Source organism: Microcaecilia unicolor, chromosome 8, assembly GCF_901765095.1.
Source record: "Microcaecilia unicolor chromosome 8, aMicUni1.1, whole genome shotgun sequence".
NCBI lineage: Eukaryota > Metazoa > Chordata > Amphibia > Gymnophiona > Siphonopidae > Microcaecilia > Microcaecilia unicolor.
This window is the reverse complement of record NC_044038.1, coordinates 93,013,112-93,038,430: the sequence shown is the minus strand read 5'-3', so window position 1 is coordinate 93,038,430 and position 25,319 is coordinate 93,013,112. Positions and strand designations below refer to the sequence as shown.

At 46.3% G+C, this 25,319-nt stretch overlaps 1 protein-coding gene across 1 annotated transcript; it reads right to left on the bottom strand.

The window, feature by feature from the left end:
• Window positions 1–5,963: 5,963 nt before the first annotated feature.
• Window positions 5,964–21,731, bottom strand: HSPB6 (heat shock protein family B (small) member 6). Its single transcript, XM_030212760.1, has 3 exons — window positions 21,444–21,731; window positions 9,533–9,655; window positions 5,964–7,178 (listed from the first exon to the last, which is right to left on the bottom strand). Exons 1-3 carry the CDS (start codon window positions 21,642–21,644, stop codon window positions 6,981–6,983), a joined length of 522 nt encoding a protein of 173 aa, XP_030068620.1. The 5' UTR covers window positions 21,645–21,731; the 3' UTR covers window positions 5,964–6,980.
• Between the last annotated feature and the right edge of the window lie 3,588 nt (window positions 21,732–25,319).

Sequence of the window (25,319 nt, the reverse complement as noted above, 5' to 3'; positions counted from 1 at the left end):
GAAACCTTCATGAAAACTTTTAAACAAAAATTATTTCTCTCATTACTCATATTATATATATAATTACTTTTTGTGCAGAATCCAGTAAAATATATAGATATTTATTTGTTGTGCTCAGTTTTTTGGTGTATTGCTGTGGACTGAAAATCCAAGCTTAGCAGGGACACCACCCTTACATCATAGCACATCCTACCTCCATCCTAATAATGCTGTTCAATAGATGGGCAAAGTCCAAGAAAAATATTAAGAATTGATGTTCAAAAAAAAAATGAATAACAGCTACTTAGCTTAAGTAGAGATGTACAGAATCAAAGATCTTCTTCCTGCCAAGTTCTTGTCCACTGCAATACTTTTTTTCAAAAGAATCCTTCCGTGCAAAGTTTAAGAACAAAGAGATTTTTGTTTAAAAGTTTTCATGAAGGTTTCTGTTATATTTACCAATTTTGTAATTTGAAACCGTTTCTTATAGAATACCCAGAATTACGTTTGGTATTGTTACATTGGAGTGCCAGGAGGTCAAGGAAGTTGTGGATTCCTTAAGGAGAGGGTTCCTTTTGAATATGACTCCACTTGTTGCATTCAAGACTCTGATTCTGCCAAGCAGCGGTCCTAAAGAGCCTCGTGGTGACCAGAGCCACTCCTGTTTTCAAGTTCCAGATTTACTTGCTACTTCCTGTCCAGTAGTCCAGGTCTATGTTTTGAGACCCATTGGTAGATTTCATCACAGTTACCCATGGAGACCTGAATTGTCTTTGGAAACCTGGAGCTCCCGTGTGGACACAGGAGCCTTGAGGGGGAGGTGCTGTTACGATTGTGGCTGTGACCTCTCCCAGACTTACCTTATTCTGGTGGTCAGCTTCTGTGCTGGCTTCTGTTTCTTCTTTCTGTGTTGCTAGAGCTGGCTCTGTCTCTTTGTGCTGGCTGCTTCCAGCAGCATGACTCTAATTGCTTTACTATACTGCAGCTGTGTGTGTTACCTGAGCTAGCTGCCTCTGTGTGCTGGTTGCTTCCAGCGTGGCTCTAATTGCTCTGCTATGCTGCAGCTGTGGGGGTTAAGCCTGAGTTAGCTCTAGCTCTGTTTCAGTATGCTGCCTGCCTGTGTCTGATAGTGGTGACATCATCAGGCAGGGCCTTGATAAGGAAGTGGTGTTCCTCCTTTCAGGGCCTTTGCAACGTTTGCTTTGGCTACTCTTGCTTTAGGTCCAGGTTAGTTTAGTGCAGTGTGCACTTGTGACTTGTGTGTTTAGCTTTCCTGCTTTTCCCTGGTGGTTCCCCTGCTTTTCCCTCTTGGTGCTTTGGAAGCACTGCTGTGTGTAGGGCTTTAGAAGCTCTGTTGTGTTTGGTGCTTTGGAAGCACTTCTGTGTTTGGTGCTTTAGAAGCACTTTTGGCTTATGTGTTTAGCTTCCCTGCTTTCCCTTTTGGTGCTTTAGAAGCACTTCTGTGTTTTGTGCTTAGTAGCACCTGTGTTAGCTTTTGTGTTTAGGTTCCCTGCTCTTTCCCTGTGGCTCCCCTGTTTTTCTTAGTGGTGCTATTGGTAGCACTTCTGTTAGTATATGGCTTAGGAAGTCCTTTTGTTGGTTTATTGTTAGGAACACTTTTGTTGGTTTCTGTTTGGAGTTCTTCTGTTGGTTAGGGCTTGGGAGCACTTATGTCAGTTTAGGATTTAGGAGTGCTGCTGTTTCCAGCTTGTTCTAGTCCTGGTCCCTGTGTCATCCAGTAAGTCCTGCCAGCCACTCAAACCCAGGGGCTCAACCCTTGGGGGGCAGTGGCTAAGTGCAGGTGAAGCTGTACGGACCAGTCCAGGGTGCTCCAGTCCAGGGTGTTCCAGTCCTGTGTCCTCCAATCCGGGGGATTCCAGTCCAGTGTTCCAGTCCTGTGTCCTCCAGTCCGGGGGATTCCAGTCCGTGTGTTCCGGCTCGCTGGGCGGTGCCTGCAGTCCCTGCCGGTGCTGGTATGCTTGCCCAGCGTTGGTTGGTGGGTTTTGCCTGCTGCTGTCGCTCCTTGTCAGCAGCCCAAGGGCTCACGTTAGCTCCAGAGTCCGGCCCCGCGGGCTCTGAACCTGAGAACCTGACACCTAAAAACAGAATAATCCAGTTGTGTATCTAAAATGTAAATTCCTACCAATGAGATGACGTTAAAATGTGCATCCATGTGCCCCAATGAAAGGTGAGTTTAATTCTACTTCCATTTAATTTCAATATATTCTATCATCTTTATAACACCAGCTTCCCAAGGCAAAGTACAACAACAGTTAAGATAAACTCATCAGAAAACAGGATATCCTCACTTAAAGCTTGGTCATATGTATTGTATAGAAGAACAGTGAAGAAAAATGAGCACAAACTACAGAGTTTATAATTGCTTTTTCTACCAGCTGCAATAATTTTTAAAGCTGTTTTATTTCCTTTCTCCTCCAGCTTTTAAGGCATTGCCTATTAACAGAAACAGCTTTAGCCTTGTTAAGGATCAACAATAAGGAACGACAATATGGATGCAGTAGCTCACAAGTTTGCTTGTTTTGTTTGGGGAGAAGGCAGTGACGATGTCAGCTACGTGGGGGGAAACACATTAACCAAATTGGCTTCCTTGCTGGGCTAGAAAGGCCCACTCGTCTATTAAACCTCCTTGGGCAGCTCTTCCCCCGGAGTCTTGCATCTTTCTCCCTGTTTCTTCTGCTGCCTGCTGTCTCCCGTCGTCATTTTTACTGCCCTGAAGAGTTCTCCCTCAGCACCGGCGATTCAGAGTCAGCCTTCTGCCAGCATCGGGGCTTCTCCTCAGGCGCGTCCTGGACTCCCGCCTACTCTAACACAACTTCCTCTTTTCCGCAGAGGTAGGACTCAGAGTGAGACGCGCCTGAAGAGAAAGCCCCGAAGCTGGCAGAAGGCTGACTGTGATTGAATCGCCGGTGCCGAGGCAGAACTCTTCAGGGCAGTAAAAATGACGGAGACAGCGGGCAGCAGAAGAAAGACAAGGAGATGGTCACGATTGGGCTGGGGAGGCTAAGTCTCTTATACGGGGTGCCTATGGAGGCATGTCATCTCATTCATCTCAGAGGAGGTTAGTTGGAAGTTGCAGCCACAATCATGGGAGGGTAGCTGCAACCTCAGGCCTTGATCTGGGACAGAGGTGTTATGACTTACTAGTTGCCTATTGGCCACATGGAAACTGATATTGTACAGGACATTTGCATTATTAAATAAATACATTTACAAATGAGTACAGGTGCCCCGTTTATAATACTTACATCGAGCCCTGAGGTGCCGTCACACACTCCTAATTATATCATGGTGGTCTCAACGTATGCACCGGAACTGGCGTCTCAGGGACTCCAGGTCCCTCCTGATGCCAAAATGTCTGTAAGATACAAGTTTGTGTACCAGGAGTCAGGGGATGGCCCTTCTTGCCTTCTCAACATAAAATCATTTGGCAGCCACATTATAGAGACCCACAACACTGATGATGGGTGGGGGGACATGACATTGGTACAGGTGCTTACATTGCTGAGGGAGCTCTATAATGTGGTGCTACAGGAGGGGGACCTGATAGCCCAGGAACAATGGGGGGGGGGGGGGGGTGAAAAAAAACAGTTACTTTCCAGGCTCTGTCGTATCTGTGTCCATGTTCTAATGAACACAGTCCTAGGGTCAGATGGTGGTGGTGCATAAAGAGCCTGCACCAGGAGCAGAGTCTCAGCGATAGTAAAGTTTGGCTCGTGTCTGAGAGCCATGTTTCTCAGTGAATAACCGTTGTAAAACGTGCATCGCCTTATATGGACGCCCATGCGTGATGGACGTCCTTACATGCACAGTTCCATATATGGATGGGTCAGCATGTGGACATCCTGGCATATATAATGGGTCCACGCATGGATGTCCATGGACTGTCGTCACGCGTGCGGGGCCTTATCTGGATGAGTACGTATTCACACGTGTGGAGCCTTCCTTATATGGATCATTATCAAGTGTGCGAACTTCATATATACACAATAAAATATGTATGTTCCTTATATTTCCCATAGCTGCATGTTCCGGAAGTACAGTACATGTAGTTGCAGACATCCAGGTATGGGAAATATAAGGAAAATTCATAAGTGCAAAGTACAGTAACAAGGATGTGTTTCTCACATAACTGCCGAAGGACGTCCATCTTACTAGGCCCACCGAAGGACGGCAGGCCTATAACACCTCCATGCACAGGTATGCAAACACACACAACTCACTCACCCCACAGCCCTCTCTTCAGTCACCCAGAAGACATACACATGCAGGTCATGGAGTCGTAAAATAAGCTTGTCAAAGTTGCCATTTAGTTCTGGACTTGTTTTAATGGTGAATTGTAACGGCAAATATCCCAGCTCTATTGCTGAGGAATACTTTCAGGGGCATTTTCAAAAGAGAAGGGCACCCATCTTCCGATACAAATTGGTAGATGGGCGTCCTTCTCTCAGGGCCACCCAAATCGGCATAATCGAAAGCCAATTTTGGGCGTCCTCAACTGCAGTCCGTCGCGGGAATAACCAAAGTTCACGGGGGCATGTCGGAGGCATAGCGAAGGCGGGACTGGGGCATGCTTAAGAGATGGGCATCCTCAGCCGATAATGGAAAAAAGAAGGGCATCCCTGACGAGCATTTGGTCGACTTTACTTGGTCCATTTGTTTTCACGACCAAGCCTCAAAAATGTGCCCAAACTGACCAGATGACCACCGGAGGGAATGGGGGAGGACCTCCCCTTACAACCCCAGTGGTCACCAACCCCCTCCCACCCTAAAAAAAAATTAAATTTTTTTTTTTTGCCAGGCTCAAATGTCATACCCAGCTCCATGACAGCAGTATGCAGGTCCCCGGAGCAGTTTTAGTGGGTGCAGTGCACTTCAGGCAGGTGGACCCAGGCCCATCCCCCCCTACCTGTTACACTTATAAACGTGAGCCATTCAAAACCGACCCGAAACCCACTGTACCCACATGTAGGTGCCCCCCTTCACCCCTTAGGGCTATAGTAGTGGTGTACAGTTGTGGGGAGTGGGGTTTTTTTTTTGGGGGGGGGGGGGTTAGGGGGCTCAGCACTGAAGGTAAGGGAGCTATGCACCTGGGAGCAATTTCTGAAGTCCACTGCAGTGCCCCCTAGGGTGCCCGGTTGGTGTCCTGGCATGTGAGGGGGACCAGTGCACTACGAATGCTGGCTCCTCCCATGACCAAATGGCTTGGATTTGGTTGTTTTTGAGATGGGCGTCCTCGGTTTCCATTATCGCTGAAAACTGGGGATGACCATCTCTAAGGTCACCCATCTCAATATTTAGGTCGCCCATCTCTAAGGTCGACCTAAATGTTCAGATTTGGGCATCCCCGATCATATTATCAAAACAAAAGATGGACGCCCATCTTGTTTCGATAATAGCGGTTTCCCCGCCCCTTCGCCGGGATGTCCTTAGAGATGGGCACCCTTAGAGATGGTCGTCCCCATTCGATTATGCCCCTCCACGTGACTAGCACAGGTTTATCCTTCGTGCCACTTCTGCTGAGGATCTTCTATACCTGTCTCAGGCTTTATCCCTTGCCTGAGGATCCTCTAGACCTGAAACAAGCTTTACCATTAACGTCCCCATTCTTAAAACCTGGAACAGGCACAAAAATTCCTTAATCCTCACATGATCCTCTGTAGTTATCCTGGGCTTTACCTTTCACTCCTTGCACTGTTGAGGCTTTACTCTTGGTTTCCCCACCACTGAAGTTCCTCACTATAGCTGTCCCAGCCTTTACCCCCTAGTCGCCACCCTCAACATGTTCCAGGCCTCCTTTAAGTGCTCTAGTGGTTGTTCCTATCAATTTTGTTAGCAGACTGCGCCATGCACTCATCACTCTGTACATAAAGATCAGGCTCTACACAAGAGCCCAGACACATCACAATTCCTTCTTATACATGCACCTATTTTTGTTAGTATTTCCTTAAGAATGATCAGAAACATTAGACTTCAAAATTTTATTTTATTTTTTTCAAATTGGAATTATTTTCCAGATGTAGAAAGGAGGCTCATCTTGCTTTCAAAGTTAAATCCTCCCACTGGTGCAACTGTTCTTGGCGGGATCCCTAGGGATGATCTTGCCAGCCAGATACAGTAATGTTGGAGATCCTGCAGCTGCTAGAGCCTGGTAGGCAACTACTGAGGAAAAGTTGTAATAAATGATGTACACAAGTTCTGGCAGTAGGCATGACCTTGTGTGAGATTTCTGAAGTGTCCTTCTCCCCCCCCCCCCCACCCCACCCAATTTACAATCCGAGTTGGAGCAAAGGGCACTTAGTAACTTGATCATGATGGATACAGCATTTGAACTCCAGCTGTTATCACACACCCCCTAAGTAAATTTAATCAGCCACAGTGCCCAATATTTTGTCCTGCTGTTCCCTATGAATCCACAAATATGAGCTCATGTTGGTGAATTATCTGGATATCATCCACAGTGACCTAGTTCTTCTATTGGCTGCAGAGAATCTCCAGTTTGTAAGGCGAAAATCATTAGTAGACAACCCACTGAAGATTAGGTACAGTAGCTTTAGGAGTATGTCCTACAGAAAGAGACATAAGCTAGGAGAAGAAATTTAAAGGGTAACTGAAGGAGTTAGGGGTATAGGACAGAGAAGGAGACTGAAAAACAAGGTATTAAGAAGATAGGATAGCTAAGAAGAGGTAAGAGACAAAGGCAAGAGTGGAGGAAGGCATAAAAACAGAACAGGGCCTACACTGGAGTATTTCATGAGTTCAAACTTGGAGGATTTCTACTTGTTGCCACCAGTTCCGGCCAATAAACAGCAGCTGTCTAGGATTCATAAAGAACAAGAAACTAAAGTAGTGTAAGCCACAGAGGGATAAGAGGAAGCCAAAGCAGTAGCACCAGAAAAACAACAAATAGGTACAGATGGCCTGAAGGAACTTTGGAGTCACTATTTGTGTGTACTGTGTTCCCCTCTTCCTCGGGACAGTCCTCACTTGCTAGTCACAGCAGGCTTGTCCGTGCAAGTGATGGGGATGGTGCGCTCTTCAGGCTTTGCTGCTGGGGTGGTTGGGGCAGTGATGGAGAGGACCCCGTCAGGGGACAGGGCTGAAGTGATGGCAGAGGGGTTCACCACCTTTGGAATCATATAGCGCCGATGGAACTCACGAGAAATAAAGCCATGTTCATCCTATAAAGGTGGGGGAAAAAGATACTGTAAAACAGAGGGGTCCTGTAGAAGGAAGAAGTCCATGAATGAGATTAAAATGAAGATCATACTTAATTCCTAGAGGTTAAAACAGGCTTTGGAACTATTGGCTCATGTACTCATAGTGTATTTCCACTACTGGAGTAGTATATTAGAGTAGGGCAGTAGGCCTTCACATATCTAGTATGTTGCATTAAAGCGCTGCCTACTACCAGGTGGGGAAGGGAAGAACCTTGGAGAAATTCTAGCAAAGAATCCCTTTCTATTCCTTACTTATTGTTGCTGCTGGGAAGTGTCACTGGTGCCAGTATAGGGCAGACATTAGCTCTGGGTGCTAGCTTGAGCTGCTGCTGATATGTGATTTTATGTTCTCACCCAAGTCTCTCCCTTTTTTTTATAGGGGGTTTATGGAAAATCTAATGTCCCTTTCAGGGTACCTATATGTTTTGAGCATTACATTTAAGTGGAGGAGTCAGTAGTTCTGATTCTGTCCCTTATACAGACTCATACATATAAATCCAGTTGAATTTCTTTTCTTTACTGATCTTTCTTTCTTGGTTATTTTGTGTTTGGATGTTAGACTTAGAAGGTGGAAGAGTGACAGAACAATCTGCTGATTTGGTTGTCTAGCGTTACAACGGGTAGAGAATACTTTGGGTGCAGGTCCTGTACACACGCACCTGGTATGTGTGTGTTTTGTTTTTTAAACCCCTTTCAGGGGCTAATTAAACATGCTTCTGCTTTGAAAATGTGGGATTTCTTGAATAAAATAAGAAGTGGTAATAAATAGACATGAGAAGGTGAAAAAAAAAGTGCTGCCTTGAAGCCCTCTCAGTTCCAAAGCTGGTCCTGTTTCCTGGCTGGTAGAAAGGTAAGCAGACTGCAACACCAAAATAGTCCTAAGGAAAATTTTATTAAGTATCACCCCTGGAGGAGTAAAAATCTATGCCCAGACTTGGACAACTTTCACCCTGCCTGAGCTGTGTTAAAAATATAAACATGTAAAATGTTTATTTTTATTTTATTTCTTGCATTTGTATCCCACATTTTCCCACCTTTTTGCAGGCTCAATGTGGCTTACATATTGCCGTTAACGGCGTTAGCCGATTCTGATCTGAACAAATACATGGTACGAATGATTACAAGGTGGTGATGTGGTAGATAAGGTACATGTAAGGTAGGTGTAGTTGGGGGAACATAGAGTGGGGGGGGAGGAAGAGTCAGGTAATGTCCTTTACGTTCTTTGGTTGCATTGTGTCGCAGGTGTTCATGTATTTTTATGTTGGGTCGGTTTACAAAAACTCAATTGTTTTACAAATTGAGATTTATTTTTTTATGTTGTGAAACATTTTACATGTTATTTATATATATTTTTAACACTAGTGGCCCCTGACAGCCTAGGAAGGGCAAAACTTGTCCAAGTCAGGGGCATAGGTTTTTACCCCTCCAGTGGTGTTGCTTAATAAAATTCTAATTTGGACTACGGTACTGTTTGCTTTCCTTTATGCATGTCTAACTTTTGCAGACCAATTGCTGTTTGTTTTCTAGGACTGCCTCTGTTTCTTGGGTGAGCTCAATATGTAGATATGCCTTGTACACCGTTCACAGCTCCTAGAGGGGAAGACTTAGGAGTTTCAGGTATTGGAAACATATGGAGGGCAATTTTATATACATGGGCAGAGGTCCCACTTATGCTGCATGTTATCAACATGCCTAAATGCAGCAGGAATGTGTGTACCAGGTTACACTAGTATTCTATAATGAAACCTAGGGTCTGTTACAGAATAGGATCCTAATACCCATCTTTGGGTGCCTAAACAGAATTGCCCAGTTGTAGAATTGCCTCCCCCTAATGGCGAGCCAAGATAAGAGGGAGCCACAGTCCCTAATGGCTAGAGCCAGATAAGAGGGAGCCACAGTCTGGCCTCTGATTGAGCACTGTCACTATTTTGACTAGGCTGAATTAAGAGGCGTATATAAAAATAAAGCAAAGCCAGATGGCTGTGAATGAAAGCATATGGCCCCATAGTCCAACTGAATCAGTTCTAACAGAGCTGGAAACTACTACTGAACTAAAAAAATAGACTGGCCACAACTGCCATAGAAAAAGAACTTAAGTTCGATGAGCTAAAGGATGTGTGAGAAAATACAACCGTATTAGAATTCAAGCACGCATGGGACAAATACAACAGACAGTGGTGAGGGCAATGACCAGTGCATAATTGACAACGACCCAACAGCCCAGGCCAAAAGCAATCAAGTGGCCCTTATTTTCCAAAAATTACTATGTATATTATGATGTAACTGGCAATGAAACAGCCATAAGCCCCCCACACCTGTCTCTCCTCATGCTTGGCGTGCACATCCACATGGTCTCCCACCACCTTCACACTGATCTCATCTGGGGAGAAGTGTTTCACATCCAGTAATACAGAGAACTTGTCCTTATCCAGCTTTACCTAGGAGACAGAGCAGAACAAAGAATGAGAGGGGGATACAGAGTCAGGGAAGACATGAATGAGAAGGGAAACAGAAAAAGGTGCTGGCACTCAAATGCCAGACCACTCTTCAGGGGTGGGGTGATCTCTGAGGGACTCACCCCACAATAGCCAGGCCCCCTGCAACCAGTCACAGAATCTATGACAAGGCAGATTTGGTGTGTAGAGCCTAAGCTCTTTCATTATAATTTGGGGATCATGGGTCAATTTTAGCAGACAATGGAAAAAGTTCCAGTACTCAGTACCCCCTCAAAAAAGTCCTGCTTATGGCACATGGTGAAGTTTAGTGAGTGTAGCCCCAAATATGACAGCATGTTAAAAGAAAAGTCAGTTTCCACCATCTGTTTATGTAACCTGCTGTATGTGTATCATGGTCACTATCAGCCCCAATTCAGAAAGGTGGTTTGTACTGCCTTTACTGGATATCAATTGACTTTGTTTCCTTACAGCAGTGGGTTTTACCCTAATTTTCAGCATATACTCACTGTTAGAGTTTCATGAGAGATTTGCATATAATGAAGACAGCATATGCAAATCTATATCATGAATATTCATTGATGCCCAGCTAGATGTTTTCATGCTATGTTCCAGGAACTCGGTTTTCAAGATATACACAAGGAATACATCTGAAAAGTCTGCATATACTACATATTCACCATGTGCAAATTTGATTGATCAGGACAGATTTGCATATAGCTTTAATTGAAGATGAAACAAATGACTCTCAGGGGATGCAATTCTGTGCACTTCGAAACAATGTCTACCCTCTCTGTCACCTTCTATCCACATTAGACTAAAGTACATAATAAGTAATGCCACACTGGGAAAAGACCAAGGGTCCATCGAGCCCAGCATCCTGTCCATGACAGCGGCCAATCCAGGCCAAGGGCACCTGACAAGCTTCCCAAATGTACAAACATTCTATAGATGTTATTCCTAGAATTATGGATTTTTCCCAAGTCCATCTAGTAGTGGTTTATGGACTTGTCCTTTAGGAAACCGTCTAACCCTTTTTAAACTCTACCAAGCTGGGAAGCTTGCCAGGTGCCCTTGGCCTGGATTGGCCGCTGTCGTGGACAGGATGCTGGGCTCGATGGACCCTTGGTCTTTTCCCAGTATGGCATTACTTATGTACTTAAGCTAACCGCCTTCACCACGTTCTCCGGCAACAAATTCCAGAGTTTAATTATGCATTGGGTGAAGAAAAATTTTCTCCAATTTGTATTGCCAGGGCAGGATTAAGGTATACAGTGGGGGAAATAAGTATTTGATCCCTTGCTGATTTTGTAAGTGTGCCCACTGACAAAGACATGAGCAGCCCATAATTGAAGGGTAGGTTATTGGTAACAGTGAGAGATAGCACATCACAAATTAAATCCGGAAAATCACATTGTGGAAAGTATATGAATTTATTTGCATTCTGCAGAGGGAAATAAGTATTTGATCCCCCACCAACCAGTAAGAGATCTGGCCCCTACAGACCAGGTAGATGCTCCAAATCAACTCGTTACCTGCATGACAGACAGCTGTCGGCAATGGTCACCTGTATGAAAGACACCTGTCCACAGACTCAGTGAATCAGTCAGACTCTAACCTCTACAAAATGGCCAAGAGCAAGGAGCTGTCTAAGGATGTCAGGGACAAGATCATACACCTGCACAAGGCTGGAATGGGCTACAAAACCATCAGTAAGACGCTGGGCAAGAAGGAGACAACTGTTGGTGCCATAGTAAGAAAATGGAAGAAGTACAAAATGACTGTCAATCGACAAAGATCTGGGGCTCCACGCAAAATCTCACCTCGTGGGGTATCCTTGATCATGAGGAAGGTTAGAAATCAGCCTACAACTACAAGGGGGGAACTTGTCAATGATCTCAAGGCAGCTGGGACCACTGTCACCACGAAAACCATTGGTAACACATTACGACATAACGGATTGCAATCCTGCAGTGCCCGCAAGGTCCCCCTGCTCCGGAAGGCACATGTGACGGCCCGTCTGAAGTTTGCCAGTGAACACCTGGATGATGCCGAGAGTGATTGGGAGAAGGTGCTGTGGTCAGATGAGACAAAAATTGAGCTCTTTGGCATGAACTCAACTCGCCGTGTTTGGAGGAAGAGAAATGCTGCCTATGACCCAAAGAACACCGTCCCCACTGTCAAGCATGGAGGTGGAAATGTTATGTTTTGGGGGTGTTTCTCTGCTAAGGGCACAGGACTACTTCACCGCATCAATGGGAGAATGGATGGGGCCATGTACCATACAATTCTGAGTGACAACCTCCTTCCCTCCGCCAGGGCCTTAAAAATGGGTCGTGGCTGGGTCTTCCAGCACGACAATGACCCAAAACATACAGCCAAGGCAACAAAGGAGTGGCTCAGGAAGAAGCACATTAGGGTCATGGAGTGGCCTAGCCAGTCACCAGACCTTAATCCCATTGAAAACTTATGGAGGGAGCTGAAGCTGCGAGTTGCCAAGCGACAGCCCAGAACTCTTAATGATTTAGAGATGATCTGCAAAGAGGAGTGGACCAAAATTCCTCCTGACATGTGTGCAAACCTCATCATCAACTACAGAAGACGTCTGACCGCTGTGCTTGCCAACAAGGGTTTTGCCACCAAGTATTAGGTCTGTTTGCCAGAGGGATCAAATACTTATTTCCCTCTGCAGAATGCAAATAAATTCATATACTTTCCACAATGTGATTTTCCGGATTTAATTTGTGATGTGCTATCTCTCACTGTTACCAATAACCTACCCTTCAATTATGGGCTGCTCATGTCTTTGTCAGTGGGCACACTTACAAAATCAGCAAGGGATCAAATACTTATTTCCCCCACTGTACATCTAGGATCTGAATGTTTGTGGAGCCCTCTCAAAGGTGTTAATCAATGCCTCCCAAGAGCCACCACGATCAGCAATAATTTGTCTATTCTGCCTATGATTAAGTGGAGGAGTAGCCTAGTGGTTAGTGCAGTGGACTTTGCTCCTGGGGAACTGAGTTTGATTCCCACTGCAGCTCCTTGTGACTCTGGGCAAGTCACTTAATCCTCCATTGCCCCTGGTACAAAATAAGTGCCGTGAATCATCTCTCTCCCTGCCTGCAGCGCTGGTCCTTCCGAGCGTGGTGAGCCAGGGGTCCTGGGCGGCTGCTCCCTCGGCCCTCCTGTTGATCCTCTGGCACGCAAGAGTGGGGAGCGAGGTGACCTGGGGCAGGTACTCCATGGGCCCTGCGTAGATCCCTCTGACGAGAGCGAGTGGGGAGCCAGGTGACCTGTGGCAGCCAATCCCCAGGCCCTCATGTGGATCCTCTCTGACCCACTTCTCTTGTCCCCGCGATCCCTACCTGTTCTGGTTCATGCCTCTGCCCTACCTGTCCGCTCTTATCCCTCGGCTCCAGCCTGCTCCAGCCCGGCTTGTTCTGGTCCGCTGCCCTGCTCTTCTGCTTCTGCATCCGCTCCTGCTTGTCCCTATCCGTCTGTCCCAGCTTGCCCCGGTCTCAGTGCTCCACTACCTAGTCCCAATCCATCTGATCCAACCTGTTCCAGTCTGTTCCTGACCGTCTGTCCAGCCTATTCCAGTTCAGCCTGTTCCAGTCCAGCTGCCTGCGCAGCCGTTTCCAGCACTCTCTAAAGTCTGTTCCAGTCCTGCTCCATCATCGTCTGCTCCAGCCTGTTCCAGTCCATCTGTTCCAGCTCCTGCGCCATCATCGTCTGCTCCAGCCTGTTCCAGTCCACCTGTTCCACCGTGTTCCAGTCCTTCCGCTCCAGCCTGTGCCGGACTGCCTAGTCCAGCTTGCTCCAGTCCAGCTGCTCCAGCTTGTACTACCTGTTCCAACCTGTTCCAGCTTATTCCATCCCAGCCCATCTGTTCCAACTTGCTCCAGTCCATCCATTCCTGCCTGCCCCAGCTTGTTCCAGTCCGCCTGTTCCTGCCTGTCCCAGTCTTTCCGCTCCAGCCTGTGCCGGACAGCCTATGCCAGCTTGCTCCAGTCCAGCTGCTCCAGCTTGTACCAGCCTGTTCCAACCTGTTCCAGCTTATTCCATCCCAGCCCGTCTGTTCCAGCTTGTTCCAGTCCATCCAATCCATCCATCTCAGCGTATCCTGTTGCTCCTGTCCATCCATCCCAGCCTGTTCCTATCCGTCTGTCCCAGCTGCTGCTTGCCTGCCTGTTAACCCATCGAGCAACCTGCCTGCCTGCTTGTGAGCCTTTCCGCCACTGATTTACCGGCCTGCCTGCTGCTAGCTTGTCAACCATTGACCTACCTGCTCGCCTGCCTGCCTGCGAGCCTCTCAACCATTGACTTACCCGCCTGCCTGCTGCTAGCTTGTCAACCATCAACTTACCAGTCCATCAATTCCTAGCCTCCTACCCAGCTCTCCATTCTATCTATCTGCTTAACACCTCAGTCACTACACAGTCATCTGTTACACAACAGTCACTACATATGGCTCCTATCCACATTCTCTTCCTTGCCCTGTCCCTTCCTAATCTCTTTTCCCCCCCACTCCCACTATCTACTACTGGTACTCGCTGCCCTCCCGCCTGGCCCGCTCGCAACAGCAATACCCTATTCACCCCCATCCCTCTCCACCTCACCATCCCTCTTGTCCCCCTCCTCCATCCTAGCTCTCAACCTTCAACACTTTCTTCCTGCTATTAACCCATCCCCATTCCTCCTAAGTCCACCCCGTCTTCGTCGCCCGACCTCCCCCACCCTCCTCCACACTCTCTTGCAGCTCCTCCTGCTATCCGCGGGAGACATTAACCCTAATCCAGGTCCCCGTCCTATCCACGCGAACGATCCCGGGACGTCTCCAACCTCATCTCTATACCCCTCCTCCCCCCCTCTTCCCTCCCCTTCTCATGCGCCTTGTGGAATGCCCACTCAGTCTGCAACAAATTGTCCTTCACTCACGATCTCTTCATCTCCCACTCCCTTCAACTGCTCGCCCTAACCGAAACCTGGATCTCCCCGGATGTCTCTGCATCAGTCGCAGCCCTCTGCCATGGTGGTTATCTCTTCTCACACACTCCCCGCCCAGTTGGCTGCGGTGGAGGCGTTGGGCTACTACTCTCGCCCTCCTGTAGTTTCCAACCCCTCCTCCTACCGCAGTCTCACTGCTTCTCATCCTTTGAGGCCCACTCCATCCGGCTATTCTACCCGCTCCCCTGATAAATCCTTCTCTTCCTTCCTCACCGACTTCGATGCTTGGCTCTCTATTTTCCTTGAACCTTCATCTCCGTCCCTCATTCTCGGAGACTTTAACATTCATGCTGACGACCCATCTGACCCTCACGCTTCTAAGTTCCTCTCCCTAACATCCTCCTTCAACCTCCAGCTGTGCTCTACCACCCCTACTCACTGTGACGGCCATTGTCTTGACCTCGTCCTCTCCTCCTCCGGCTCGCCCTCCAATTTCCAAGCTTCAGCTCTTCCTCTCTCCGACCACCACCTGATCACATTCACACTTCTTCACCCTCCCCTCGGCCCCGTCCAACTTTAACCACCACCTCCAGGAATCTCCAGGCCATTGACCCCCCCTCCCCCACCTTATCCTCTAGCATCTCTAATCTCCTCCCATCCATCATGTCCTCCGACACTGTCGACAAAGCGGTCTCCGCTTACAATGCCGCTCTCTCATCTGCTCTGGACACCCTCGCACCATCCACCTCTCGTCCCACAAAGCGTACTATTCCTCAGCCTTGGCTGACCCCTTGCATCCGCTACCTTCGCTCCTGCACCCGATCTGCTGAACGTCTCTGGAGGAAATCCCGCACCGATTCAGATTTCCTTCACTACAAATTCATGCTATCCTCCTTCCACTCCTCCCTATCCCTTGCAAAACAGGACTATTACACCCAATTGACCAACTCTCTCAGCTCCAACCCTCGTCGTCTCTTCGCCACCCTTAACTCTCTCCTCAAGGTGCCCCCCGCTCCCACTCCCCCCTCACTCTCTCCTCAATCACTGGCTGATTACTTTCGCGATAAGGTGCAAAAGATCAACCTTGAGTTCACTAACAAGCCATCACCTCCTCTTCACCCACTAACCCTCTCCCTCAACCAACCAACCCAGGCCTCCTTCTCCTCCTTTCCTGAGATCACCGAGGATGAAACCTCCCGCCTTCTTTCCTCCTCAAAATGCACCACCTGTTCCTCTGATCCCAGCCCCACCAACCTACTTAGCACCGTCGCCCATACTGTCAACCCCTCCATCTGTCGCATCCTTAACCTCTCTCTCTCCACCGCAACTGTCCCTGACACCTTCAAGCACGCCGTAGTCACACCTCTCCTCAAAAAACCTTCACTTGACCCTACCTGCCCCTCCAACTATTGCCCCATCTCTCTCTTACCCTTCCTCTCCAAAATACTTGAGCGCGCCGTTCACAGCCGCTGCCTCGATTTTCTCTCCTCTCATGCCATCCTCGATCCACTCCAATCCGGCTTTCGCCTTCTCCACTCAACAGAAACAGCACTCTCTAAAGTCTGCAACGACCTGCTCCTGGCCAAATCCAGAGGCCACTACTCCATCCTCATCCTCCTCGATCTTTCCGCCGCTTTTGACACTGTCAATCATGATTTACTTCTTGCCACTCTGGCCTCATTTGGGTTCCAAGGCTCAGTCCTCTCCTGGTTCTCCTCCTATCTCTCCCACCGCACCTTCAGGGTATATTCTCATGGATCTTCCTCCACTCCCATCCCGCTATCTGTTGGAGTTCCCCAGTGATCTGTCCTTGGACCCCTTCTCTTCTCTATCTACACCTCTTCTCTAGGCTCACTAATCTCATCTCATGGTTTCCAGTATCATCTTTATGCTGATGACACCCAGCTCTATCTCTCCACACCAGACATCACAGCAGAGACCCAGACCAAGGTATCGGCCTGCCTATCTGACATTGCTGCCTGGATGTCCAACCGCCACCTGAAGCTGAACATGTCCAAGACTGAGCTCCTCGTCTTTCCACCTAAACCAACTTCTCCTCTTCCTCCACTTTCTATCTCGGTTGATGGCACCCTCATCCTCCCAGTCTCTTCTGCCCGCCTCGGAGTCATCTTCGACTCCTCCCTCTCCTTCTCTGCGCATATCCAGCAGACTGCCAAAACCTGTCGCTTCTTCCTCTTCAACATCAACAAAATTCGCCCTTTCCTCACTGAGCACACCACCCGAACCCTCGTCCACGCCCTCATTACCTCTCGCCTCGACTACTGCAACCTACTCCTCACCGGCCTCCCACTCAGCCATCTATCCCCCCTTCAATCCGTTCAGAACTCTGCCACACGTCTTATATTCCACCAAAACCGTTATTCTCATATCACCCCTCTACTCAGGTTACTTCACTGGCTTCCGATCAGATACAGCATACAATTCAAGCTTCTCCTCCTTACTTACAAATGCACTCACTCTGCTGCTCCTCACTACCTCTCTACCCTCATCTCCCCCTACGTTCCTGCCCGTAACCTCCGCTCAAATGACAAATCCCTCCTCTCAGTACCCTTCTCCACCACTGCCAACTCCAGGCTCCGCCCATTTTACCTTGCCTCACCCTATGCCTGGTACAATCTTCCTGAACCCCTACGCCAAGCCCCCTCCCTATCCATCTTCAAATCCTTGCTTAAAGCTCACCTCTTCAATGCTGCTTTCTGAACCTAACCATTCCAACATACAGACTGCCCCAATCTGCCTGACCTATCAGATTGCTGTGTACATTTGTCTCTTAGATTGTAAGCTCCTTGAGCAGGGACTGTCCTTCCATGTTAAATTGTACAGCGCTGCGTAACCCTAGTAGCGCTTTAGAAATATTAAGTAGTAGTAGTAAACTGCTTTGAATGTAGTTGCAAAAACTTCAGAAAGGCAGTATATCAAGTCCCATTTCCATTTCCTTCTGCGACCCCTAGGCAAACAAGAAGGTTAGGTCCCCCTCCCCCATCATAAGTAAGAGTTTCAAAATTCCCACAAAGGGGACCCCCAGCAGTGGCTCTTAGCTTTGGATCCTGCCTCTTCATTCTTCTTTCTACCAGTAGATATACCAACACAAAAGTTGGCTTTGGGAGTCATGAAATTAGCACATCTGAGATCTCTAACAACTAGGCCCTAAGCAAGTGACTAGTTCGTCTATGCCTTAATCCTGACCTGCCCCTGTGCACTGTCCTTCAAGGAAGTGTGCCAGCAGCACTTCACATCTGTTGCTTCCTCCTCTGCAGTCAGCACACAGGGCTCTGTTCCATGGAAATTTAAAATACTTTTGTTATGATGGGGGCCTCAATACACTTGTTTGCTTAGGACACAAAGGGTTAATCCTGGCCTGTGCATTGGTGGTGGATAGGAGAGGTTGGTGGATCAACTGTTTTAAATATCTGTTCTTTAGAAATGTTCCATCCTCTTTTGTATAATTTCTTCCCAAAGTCTAGCCCTCTGTCTAGAGAATAATTGAATTTAACAGACAGGGACCAATTTGGTGGTGGTGGGGGGGGGGGGGGGGGGGAAGAGAAACAAGTTTGAAAATGGGACCAGATCAGATTTTAGGGTTCAAAGAACTACAGCCTCCCAAAGAATGGCCCAGTTTATATGGGAGAAGCAACATAGAAGCTGCAATAGGTGCAAACTGTTTAAACATAACAGTTAAGAAAATTCCTCTCAAAATGTCTTTCCCTCTTCGCTCTTACACACAAAGGGACTGGAAATAATGTCTCAAGATATACATCACATGCCTTCTGTTCACCCACTCACCCCTACTACACTATCCACACTGAGCTGGCTCTTAGGGATTCTGTTCTGTATTTCATTTTCTGTTAGAAACAATGTGCAAAACTGTGCCTTAACTATATAGTTTTCTAATAGGTGCTATGTATAGTGACACCTAGTGACAGTACTGTGTATGTTTTCTATTGGTTGACATGTATATTGTTAGCTAGTACTGAAAAGCATAACATTATGTTGCTTTGGGACAATGGCACCCTTTGGTGGTTAAATTGTGAAATACCTCCTTTAAAATATGTTTACAGGAACATGTGATTGTTGATATAGTAGATATCTTTATAATATCTGCTTGTTTTAAACTTTTACCATGTCACTCAAAATCTCTATGTAACAATAAGTGATTAGGTACTAATCTACTACCACCAAGAATGATACACTGTAAGCCACATTGAGTCTGCAAAAAGGTGGGAAAATGTGGGATACAAATGCAATAAATAAATAACACTAACCACTAGGAGTAGCCTAGTGGTTAGTGCAGTGGACTTTGCCCCTGGTACAAAATGAGTACCTGAATATATGTAAACCGTTTTGAATGTAGTTGCAAAAACCTCAGAAAGGCGGTATATCAAGTCCCGTTTCCCTTTCCCTTTATTCTTTCCAAACCAATAGACTGGATACAGCTCCATTTAAACCACCTCTCCCTCCAAGAGGGAGATACAGAGACCAATATCCATACACAGTGGCATAGCTATAGGGGGCCTGGGCCCCCTCACCTTCAGCTCAGCTTCCCCCCCCCCAACCCCCGTGTTCATGGCTGGTGGGGATGTCAAGCCCCGCCAGCTTTAGATGTCTCCTGCACAGTCCTGCTTCTGTTAACTAGCAGCAAGCACTTCATTCAGCAGGCCCGCTTCGGCTGCTAATGCCAGCTCTCCTCCACATGCTCAGTACAGTCATAAGTCAATTTCAAAATAGTAGATGTGATCTCATTGTCTAAAAAAAAAAAAAAAAGGGCCAAACACTAATGCAAATTTTCTTCTTAATTCTTTATTAGAAATTAACTCTTAAATGTAACAGACCGACTTTTATATGGATCAGCGACAACATTGGACCAATGTGATCTAAACAGTGAACTGTGGCTTGACGCGAGTACCCTGAAAGTGTTGAATTGAATTTTATGTATTTGGGAATTGAAAGTTTATAATGTTGAAAATTTAAATTTTTGTATTGTTTTAGGACTATCTGACTTCTAATAAAGAACTAAGAAGAAAATTTGCATTAGCCAGGTCCAGTTATAAGAACATAACTGAAGAATAGCCATATTAGGTGAGTCCAATGGTCCACCTAGGCCAGTATTCTGTTTCCAGCAGTGGCCAAGTACCTGACAGAAACCCAAATAATAGCAACATTCCATGCTACCAATCCCAGGGCAAACAGTGGCTTCCCCATGTCTATCTCAATAGCAGACTATGGACTTTTCCTCCAGGAACTTGTGCTAACTGATTGTATCTGGGTTTAAAAAGGTTTTTTACATCCTCTGGCAATGTGTTCTAGAGCTTAACTACTTGAGTGAAAAATATTTCCTCATGTTTGTTTTAAAAGTATTTTCATGTAACTTCGAGTGTCCCCTAGTCTTTGTACTTTTTGAGTATATAAAAAAAAAAAAAAGATTCACCTCTACTTGTGCTACACCACTCAGAATTTTGTAGACCTCAATCATATCTCCCCTTAGCCATCTCTGAGCACAGGTGAGCCTGTGCAGGAGACATCGTTGGCTGGCAGGGCTTAGCATCTCCACCAGCAAAGGTAATATTTATTGTGGTGGTGATTGTTGTGATAGCAGCAGGGGTTGCGGGAGAGAATGCCAGGTCCCCTCAGTCCACCATTGGGAACCCCCAAAAATGGCCTTCTAGCTACACCCCTGCCTATACATGCAAAGCATAGCTAATGCAGTTCTTCCCGAACTCTGTATGCTGCCCCAGCCCCACTGTACCGTTTTGCCATGATTTGACAGGCCCTCCCACTAGTAACATTCTATAAACTTTCCAAAGTCTTATAAAGCAATGACTTCACAGTTCTTTAAGATGCTCCCTTTAGGCCATATTAGTAAACTGCTACTAATCACCTCTCACACAGTGAATCCCAGCCAGCCCAGGGCTCAAATCCAGGTCCTTCATATGGCAGCACACTGCACTGTTACCACGCACTTTAGAAATACTGCACTGTGAAGACCAGCTTATGCAGACACACTGTACCGTCCGTGTCTGACAGGGGCAAATGGTGTACAAGTGTCAGCAGCTCTCTGTATCTGGGGTATGCAGAAATACATACCAGGATTGGATACTAGTGTGTATAGTGGTGTGGCAGCCGTGTTACCAAATGTAAAGGTAAATATTGGTGTGTAAACACCTTGCCTCTGGAGTAGTGTGGAACCGAGAGAAGCTAGCTGCCTCTGGGGTATGCGAACTCATTACTCCTGGAATGGTATGCAAGTAAGACGAGCTCCTTGCTTCTAGGGTGTGCAAACACACTGTCTCAGGCTCTAATGGGGGGTGAGGAGAACGGTGGGTGTGTGAAGAGCTGCCTGCCTCTGGGTGTGCAAAAACCCTTTCTGCACCACACTTCTGGGGGAGGGGGACAGCGTGCAACAGTTTGGGAAGGCTCCCTGCCTCTTGCCCGTGCAGAAACCGTGCTAGCTCCTTGGGAGCGGAGCACCCCCAATATTAAGCAACTTTATTCATTTTGCTTAGAGAGAGAGGTAATTGGTGGTGTGTTTACTAAACATTGCTCAGCTCGGCCGAGGGGACTATCCGTCTTTTACCTTAGGAAGAATTACAAATGGATTTATTATTACCGATCTGGAGGGAATTTGCTCTTTGGCTCCCAGATCCCTTCCCAGAAGATAAATATTGCCATTATTTCACAAATATGGGGGTAGGAGGGCGATGCTAGACAAAATATCTAGATCAAATGCAATGCAAGTTTTGCCTCACTTCTGGGAGCGATCTGAAAATTGAGACTTGGGGTCCACTGACAAACAGAAAACCCTTACCTCCGAGAGGCCGGATTCCGCTGGGAATTGCATACTGGGCGTCCTGAGATAATACGGAGACAGGCTGTTAGAAAAGTTAGGAGCCAGGTCTGTCTCCAGGAGCCCCTCTCCAAACCGCTGGTCAAACAGCCGCTGGGGAAAGAAAGGCAAGGGGCTCATCATGGGGCGCCTCATCCAGGGGTGATGAACGGTGATGTCCATGCTTTACGTCTCGGAGCACACTGTTTTTTTGTTTTTTTTTTTCTTTCTCTCTCTCTCAGGCTTCTGATCTACTTCTGCCTCCTGCTCCTTTATATACCCAGCCGCTGCCCTGCAATGGAACACACCAGAAGCTTACAGAACAGCTGACAGCCCGGGGTGGGGGTGGGGGGGTGGCCATTTGCCGAGATTTTAAACAACCACGGCACAGAGGACTGAGCCGAATGGATAGCAGATGTGCAAGGGAAGAAAAAGATGGAATGGGTCACACAAGACAGACACGAAAGGAGCTAGCAGGAATTAAACTAAAAGGAGAGAGGGAAAATAGCCCCCCCCTCCAAAATAAAAAAGAGAAAACAATTTATGAGGTAAGGACAGGAAAAGAAGAGTTGTTGCAGTGGACCTGTGCTGGTATTATGTGATCTCCAGGTAATCCCTGCTAGGAAGGACACTTACTAGGGTCAGGATTAGGGGTGCAAGGACAGCAGAGCTGCCCCAACTGAGGACTAAGAGATAGGAGCTTCTGAATGAACAGAATGGAGAAACGTTCCCAAACGAATAAATAACCCTCAAACAAGTGCCTCAGGGACCGATCATTTATTGCTTATTCTTTTGCTATACTGCCTCATTTCATGCCCTAGTCGAGGCGGTTTACTTTATAAAATCGATGCTCAAAGCTGCAAGCAGATGAGCCCACAACAAAACAGCAACGAAAAAAAATAATAATAATGCCACGATGCTTGAAGCAAATCATGTTTACATTTTATGCATGGTTAAATTTAACTATTAAATGGAAAACTTGCAGCTAATAGGGGGAGGAAAGTGCCTGATACATACATAGGGTTACCATATTTGCAGAGACAAAAAAAAGACAATACAAAAAATTAAATACCACCCCACCCCAGCCTGCACCCTGCCCCTAGCCCTGTCCCAGCCACACAGTCACCTTGATCCCACAAGGAAGCAAGATTTATTTATTTATTTGCATTTGTATCCCACATTTTCCCACCTATTTGCGGGCTCAATGTGGCTTACAATACATTGTGAATGATGGAAGTGCAATTGGTTGCAGTACAATTCTGAGTTACATTGTGAAGAGTTATCGAAAACAAAGTAAATACAGGGTATCATTTGGGGATGGAACAGCGGAGTATGTGGGAGTACAGTTGGTTGCAGTGCGCTTATAGGTTACATTAGGAAGAATTGTAAAAGACAGAGTAATTCGGGATATCATTCGGGAATAGAACAGCGGAATATAACAGTGGCGAGTTGAAAGGGGGACAAAACAGTATCGGGGGACATTAAGGTCTAATAATGTTATCTGTGGGTGGGGTTTTAGGATTGGTTGGAGTGCGGGAGAGGAGACTTCAAGAGAGAGTGTGTAGGTGCGTATTTATTAAATTGTATAGGTTTCATGTGTTTTGATCCTTGCCGTAGATTTTCTCGAAGAGATAAGTCTTCAGTGATTTGCGGAAGTCAGTCAGTTCGTGGATCGTTTTCAAGTTGCGTGGTAGTGTATTCCAGAGTTGTGTGCTCCTGTATGCGAAGGTCGATCCGTGCAGTGCTTTGTATTTTATGCCTTTGCACTTAGGGAAATGGAGATTGAGGAAGGTTCGGGACGATCTTTTAGCGTTTCTGGGTGGCAGGTCTATTAAATCAGACATGTATGCAGGGGCTTCGCCGTGAATGATTTTGTGGACTAAAGTGCATACTTTAAAAGTGATGCGTTCCTTGAGTGGTAGCCAGTGTAGTTTCTCCCGTAAGGGTTTTGCACTTTCGTATTTTGGTTTTCCGAAGATGAGTCTGGCTGCTGTATTCTGGGCTGTTTGAAGTTTCCTCAGTATTTGATCTTTGCATCCTGCGTATATTGAGTTGCAATAGTCCAGGTGACTGAGTATGAGTGACTGCACTAGACTGCGGAAGACAGATCTTGGAAAGAATGATCTAATTCTCTTCAGTTTCCACATGGAGTAGAACATTTTTTTTGTTGTGTTGTTCGCATGAGTTTCGAGTGTTAGGTGGCGGTCAATAGTGACTCCAAGGATTTTTAAAGTTTCTGAGATTGGCAAAGTTAGTTTAGGTGTGTTAATGGCGGTAAATTTCTTCGTGTTGTATTGGGAGGTTAGTATGAGGCATTGAGTTTTTTCTGCGTTCAGTTTTAGTCGGAATGCATCTGCCCAGGTGTTCATGATGTGTAGACTTTGGCTGATTTCATTAGAGATTTCATTGATGTCTTTTTTGAATGGAATATATACCGTTACATCATCGGCATATATATATGGATTAAGGTTATGAATTGATAGAAGTTTTGCCAGGGGGGTCATCAGTAGATTGAAAATGGTTGGTGAGAGGGGGGATCCTTGCGGTACTCCACTGTCAGGTGTCTATGCAGCAGACGTATTTGAGTTTGATGTGACTTGATATGAGCGTGAGGTTAAGAACCCCTTGAACCAGTTTAGAACATTGCCTCCGATTCCAAAGTATTCGAGGATGTGTAATAGGATTTCGTGGTCTACCATATCAAAGGCACTTGATATGTCAAATTGTAAGATGAGTATATTGGTGCCGGTTGCAATAATTTGTTTAAATTTGGTCATTAGGGTAATTAACACTGTTTCTGTGCTATGATTTGACCGGAATCCTGATTGGGAATCATGTAGTATGGAGAACTTGTTGAGGTAGTTTGTAAGTTGTTTGGTAACCACCCCTTCGGTTATTTTGGTTGTTAATGGTATTGATGCTACTGGTCTGTAGTTAGTTATTTCGCTTGCGTTTTTCTTTGTATCTTTGGGTATTGGGGTGAGTAAAATGTTTCCTTTTTCTTTTGGGAAAAGTCCATTTTGTAGCATGAAGTTCATATGGTTAGTGAGGTCTATTATGAATTGTTGAGGGGCTGATTTCATGAGGTTGTTTGGGCAGACATCTAGTTTGCATTGGGATTTGGCAAATCCTTTGAGCGTTTTAGAGATGAGGTCTTCTGATAGTGGTTCGAATTCGGTCCAGATCCTGTCTGCTGGGTATATTCCGTCTTCTGGGTCTAGACAATTTAGGAGTGTTGTATATTCAGTAGAGCTGGTGGGTATTTTGAGTCGTAGTTGTATGATTTTTTCCTTGAAGTATTTTGCGAGGTCGTCGACTCCTGGTGTATCTTTGCTATTGTTTGTTACTGGTGTGGTGTCTAGCAGTTTGTTTACAAGGTAGAAGAGTTTGTGTGTGTCTTTGTAGTTTGGTCCAATCATTGTTTTATAGTGTAGTCTTTTAGCTTGTTTGATGGTATATTTGTATTTCCTCCTGAGTGATTTCCAGGCATTCAGCGTGTGTTCGTCTTTCTTTTTATTCCATGCGCGTTCTAGTTTTCTGACTTGTGTTTTGAGTTTTTTCAGTTCTTCGGTGAACCATGGATTTGTTTTTTTCCTGTGTGATGTTCTAGTTTGGATTGGGGCGATTGTGTCTAATGTTGTCCTGCATATGTCATCCCATGTTTGGAGGAATTGAATGGTATCTGTATTTGTTGACCATTCGTTTTGGTAGACCTGTTGCCAGAATGTTGTGGGGTCTATTTTTCCTCTCGTGGTGTATGTTGTTCTTTCATGTTTGTTAATTGTGTTTCTGTGTATTTTTCGCCAGTGGAGGGAGACCATCGCTTTGTGGTGGTCTGTCCATGGTGTGGGTGTCCAT